Source organism: Psammomys obesus, unplaced genomic scaffold, assembly GCF_907164565.1.
Source record: "Psammomys obesus unplaced genomic scaffold, mPsaObe1.curated_primary_1811, whole genome shotgun sequence".
In the NCBI taxonomy this organism is placed as follows: Eukaryota; Metazoa; Chordata; class Mammalia; order Rodentia; family Muridae; genus Psammomys; species Psammomys obesus.
Window position 1 is genome coordinate 464851 of NW_026596036.1, and position 5753 is coordinate 470603.

At 40.9% G+C, this 5753-nt stretch overlaps 1 protein-coding gene across 1 annotated transcript; it reads right to left on the reverse strand.

Moving 5' to 3' along the window:
* Positions 1-4572: 4572 nt before the first annotated feature.
* On the reverse strand, positions 4573-5532 carry LOC129687331 (olfactory receptor 10G2). The gene has a single exon (XM_055621681.1). It carries the CDS (start codon positions 5530-5532, stop codon positions 4573-4575), a length of 960 nt encoding a protein of 319 aa, XP_055477656.1.
* Between the last annotated feature and the right edge of the window lie 221 nt (positions 5533-5753).

The window sequence follows — 5753 nt, forward strand, 5'->3', positions numbered from 1 at the left end:
AGAGATACTGAAACTTGAATTATTTATTACTTGTGGATCTTCTTCTCCCATCTGCTTGTGGACTGAGGAAGATCGATGCTTTACTGTAGGTGGTTCTGGCTGTGGTCGGTGTTTGCTTTGTTGTCTCCAGAGACACTTAAGTGTGTGAGCTCTTTAGTGTGGGGACTGTCGTAACAGCACCCCTGTGAGAAGGCAACATTCATGTCTGTAATCTGTCTCCTGGGAGACTCCCTTCCTCACTAGTTTTCACCAGTTTTATAATACCAGGGGGACAAAGGTCTGTGGGGCTTTTCAGGACTTGATAACTTCATATCTTTGGCTTTCATTTGCTCTTAAAGCAAAACTTGAGGGGCTGGAGAGATGGCTCAAATGTTAAGAACACTGGCTGCTTTTCTAAAGGTCATGAGTTCAATTCCCAGCAACCACATGGTGGCTCACAACATCTATAATGAGATCTGGGTCTCTCTTCTCTCGGACAGGTGTACATGCAGGCAGAACACTGTATACATGATAAATAAATAAATCTTAAAAAAAAAAACAAAACTTGAAACTGGAGGAAGAGGAGAAGGAAGAGGAGGGGCAGAAAGAGGTGGTGAGGAGTGGGAGTAGGTGGAGGACAAAGAAGAGGAAAGAGGAGGAAGGGGCTAAAGGAGAAGAGGAGAGAGGAGTGTGGTTATTAAAGCTGAAGATTGTTTTGTACTAGCATATTCATAGACTATGAAGCTAAGCTTTCTTTGAATGACTAAGGTCATATAATAGATCTTCATAGACTAAGGGAAACATAGACCTGACTCTCTCACCAGGCTATTTAATGTATTTATTTTCTAGTTTATTTTGTTTTTGCTACTGTAGTCTCACGAAGTGTAAACCAAGTTTGAACTCCTGATCTTCCCTCCCCTACCTCCCCTGCGCCAGGATTACAGTTGTGGTCACCAACCCTGGCTCTGTTATAGGTCTTCCGATCCATCTATCATGTGAAATGTGTTTGCATTTATTTATTTATTTTATACTTTTTGCATATGTATGTGTGTGGATCAGGTATTAGGTGCTCATGTTTAGTTCAGAGGACAACTTTTTTTTTTAAATCATTTTTTTCTTTTTATTAATTACAGCTTATTCACTTTGTTTCCCCCTTGTAGCTCCCTTCCTCCTCCCCTCCCAACCCCACCCTCCTTTTCCTTTCTCCACCCATGTCCCTCCCCAAGTCCACTGATGGGGGAGGTCCTCCTCCCCTTCCTTCTGATCCTAGTCTATCAGGTATCATCAGGAGTGGCTGCATTGTCTTCCAGAGGACAACTTTTGAGGGTGAGTTTTTTCCTTCTACAATGTGGATTCTGGAAATCAAAGTCGGGTTACCAGACTTAGTGGCAAGTGTCTTTATCTCCTAAGCTATCTTGCTGGCTCCCATGCACAATATTTCAAGCATTCTCTAAGACATTCACTATTTTTGTTTATTTCATTAAGCATATTTATTTATTAAGTTTTTTTGCAAGTATAAAAACAATTGAACACATTTCTTCAAATATTCTCCCCTCCCTTTCCTGACTGACTCCCACTCTCAATAGTCTCACTTGTCTTCTTGACAAATATCCTTCTATTATTCACACAATACAATATATATTTTTGATTTATTATTTATTAACTTATTTAAACTTATTTTTATGAGTATTTGAGAGTTTCTAGTTTTTCACACTGTGTTTTATTTTATTTTTTCTTTTTATTATTAGTTATATTTTTTTAACTCTGTGTCCCAGCTGTATCCTGCTCCCTCATCCCCTCCCAATTCCACCCTCCCTCCCTCATCTCCTCCCTGCTCCTTTCCAAGTCCACTGATTGGGGAGGACCTCCTCCCCTTTCATCTGACCCTGTTTTATCAGGTATCTTCAGGACTGGCTGCAAAGTCTTCCTCTGTGGCCTAGCAGGGCTGCTCCTCCCTTGGGGGATGGGGAGGTCAAAGAGCCTGCCATTGAGTTCCTATCAGAAATAGTCCCTGTTCCCCTTACTAGGAGAAACCAATTGGTTACTGAGCTACCACGGGGCTACATCCGAGCAGAGGTTCTAGGTTATATCCATACATGGTTCTTGGTGGAGTATCAGTCTCAGAAAAGACCCCACACACTATGTTTTAGTCATATTCATCTTGCTTTCCCAGATTTGCCCAGATCATTCCCCTTCTCTGCCCACCCAACTTAATGTTCCTTGTATTTTAAAAATACTTTTATAAAAGAAAAATATTTTGTTTATTTTTGAGATTATAATTTAATTACTTCATTTCCCTCCTTCCTTGTCTCCGTCTGAACCCTCCCACACACCACTCTCATATATTCCTTTCTGCTCTCTTTCAAATTGTGACTTCTTTTCTCATTAGTTGCTATATGCTGTTTTAGTTAATGTTCTACTGCTGTGAAGTGTTAAAGTTATTTTTATAAAACTGTGTTTGTTTCTCAGTTTCTCTTCTCACCTGTCTATCTCACAAATAATTGAGGCTCTATTATATTATGTTAACAAGCTTTACAGCACAAGAACTGAGCTGTTTTAACTCTTCTTTTTTAAATTTGTTTAATTTACAATTTTAAATATTAATTACAGTTTAGTCACTTTGTATCCCAGCTGTACCCTGTCCCTCATTCCCTCCCAGCCCTACCCTCCCTTCTTCATCTCCTCCCATGGCCATCTCCAAGTCCACTGATAGGGGAGGTCCTCCTTCCCTTAAATCTGACCCTAGCCTATTAGGTCTCAATTATGTTAATATCTTATATTTGAAAAAGGACTGTTAACTCACTCAATCACATAATTGTATCTGAGCACATGAACAGCAGATATTGGATTAGTAGAACACAAAATGGTATTGCAAAAAAATGTTTTACGTGTTCCATGCTTTAAATAGAGTTTTTATATATTTGGGTATTAGTCCTCTATCAGATGTGCAGTTAGTAAAAATCTTTTTCCATTCTGTAGGCTGCCACTTTGTCTGCATGACAGTGTCCTTTGCCTTACAGAAGCTTTTCAGTTCTGTGAGGTCCCATTTATTAATTGTTGATCTTAGTGCCTGAGATAATGGTGCCAATAACTAATTTCTCTGTTCAGAAAGTCTTATCCTATGCCAATGATATCAAGGCTAGTCTCCACTTTTTTTTCTATCAGGTTTAGTTCATCTGGCCTTATATTGAGGTCCTTGATCTATCTAGAGTTGAATTTTGTACAGGATGATGAATATGGAGCTATTTGCTTTCTTCTACATGCAGACATTCGGTTTGACCAGGACCTTTTGTTGAAGACTGTTCCCCCCCCCCTAGTTTGTGTTCATAGATATGTGGATTCATGTCTGGGTCTTCAGTTCAATTTCATTAATCTATGTGTCTGTTTTTGTACTTTCTATTAGCTTTGCAGTACAGTTTGAGGTTGGGGATGGTGATACCTCCATAAATTCTTTTGTTATTCAGGATTGTCTCAGCTTTACTGAGTTTTGTGTTTCTATATGAAGTTAATTTTTTAAATTTCTATAAAGAATTGTTTCCCTAATTTATTTCTCAGTGTCTTTGAAATTTGTACATAAGAAGGTCATTTGGTAAAGCTGTAACACAAACAGCAATGAAGCATGCTTTCTGCTCTTTAGGATTCCTACCTAAATGATTATAGAGGGTAGCCAAGGAAAAGTGCCGTTTTAGAGTTCAACAAACTATAGTTACACAGAGAAGGTAGCAGTTATAGCCAGGAGAGTTAGTAAAAGCTTCTTTAGGTCTCAGAATTTTTGACCAGGTCTTGAATGAAGCATAAATTATCCGATAATCAACATGGAGGAGTCAGAAACATATTTCAGATATGGAACTGAAACAAAGTCTCAAATATGGGAAAGCATAGAGGATGTGGAGGTGATGGCAGATAAAAGTGGGGATGAGAGAGATGAGGAGGTAGAGACATTTTGAGAGGTGAAAATGTTGGAATTGGATGTGAAAAAATTTTGCATTCCATGCTAAAAGGTCCATCTTTATCTTATGCAGTGGAAAGCCAGTGAATGTTCAGGAGAAGAAAAATGAAATATTTAGTTTTCACTTTGAGAAAAGAAATTCTGGCAGCTCTATGGTGAAGGATGGAGTGACAGAATGACAAGGAGCCTGAGTGATGTTCCTGGGGCAGAATGAAAATGGCTACATGGAAAAGAGGGAGAGGCTGGTTGGATACACAAAGGCACCAAAGAGCCCAAATGAATGCTAGTGAGGACACGTCTGCCTTAACTTATACAAAGGGGCCCTGGATACTGAGAGCTTGGGGAGTTCGGATGCAGCAAAAAAGATGGCAGGAAATGAAGTCCTATTAAATTGTTCTCCCCAAATCTGCTTAGATATTTACCCCTCACCATCAACATTTGTGTAAAATACATGTTTTTACCAAGGAATGTAAAATAACTGAGCAAATTATTGAGATTTTGTAGAGTATTAGAAGAAGCATTTGTATTAGTGGATTTGTATCAAGTTCATTTTAAACTGTTATCTATGTATCAAATATCTGTCACATGAACAGTAACTAAAAACACAGCAGTGATGGTGGTGTGTGTGGTCCCTGAGCCAGTAGCTACTTTTTCTCTCCATCCACACTCCCTCTACCTGCTCTAAGCCTCTTCAGGGCAGACTTCACTTCCTGGTTCCTCAGGGTGTAGATGAGGGGATTGAGTAATGGGGTGACAACAGTGTAAAACACAGCAACTGCTCCATCCAAGGGGCTCTTGGATCCTGCCCGAAGGTAGATGAAAATGCAGGGGACATAGTAGACTGTGACCACGGTGAGATGGGAGCCACAGGTGGAGAAGGCACGCCTCCTCCCATCAGCAGTGCGTATCTTCAGGATGGCATGGACTATGTTGGCATAGGAGAGCAGAATCAGCATGAAGCAACTGGCAGCCACTACCCCAATGTCCACAAAGGTCACAAGTTCATTGATTGTTGTGTCAGCACAGGCCAGTCTCAACACTGCAGGAATGTCACAGATGAAATAATCTATTTGGTTGGGTCCACAGTAGGGCAATCGGAAGGTCAGAGTGGCTTGAATAGACCCATGGATGGAGCCTGCCACCCAAGCTCCAGCCACTAAGGTTGTGCATAGTCTTCCATTCATGAGCACTGGGTAGCGCAGAGGCTGGCATATTGCCAGGTACCTGTCATAGGCCATCAGTGTGTAGAGGAAGCACTGAGTGCTGCCTAGGAAGTGGAAGAAATAGAGTTGAGCTACACAGCCACCAAATGGGATAGCCTTGCTGGCGGGAGTGAAGTTTACTATAATTCGAGGAACAATGACTGAGGAGAGCCACATGTCTAGGAAAGAGAGCACACCCAGAAGAATGTACATGGGGTGGGCATGCAGCTTGGGGTCAGCCCACACAGTGAGCAGAATGAGCAGATTCCCCAGTTGTGTGAGGATGTAGATAAGGAAGAAGACCAGGAAGAGGAAGGTCCTCAGATTTGGGGGGTGAGCCAAGCCCAGGAGAATGAAATCTGTCACCACAGTGTCCAGTGATGTGTTTCTGTTTCTTCTCATGTCTTAGTCTGTTAAGATGAATCATGAAGTTAGACAAGGGGATTACAAGAGAAGGAGGAGGTAAGGTAATGCTTTTGTTTGATGATTAACATGCACACAAAATTGTTTTGAAAGAAGAGTCAGGGTCATCTATTAATTATTTAGGTTTATGTAGAAAAATGAACAACCTAGGGGCTGGCTGTTTTGGTAGATGTATGGAACTCCCTGCCAGTGAGAGGCAC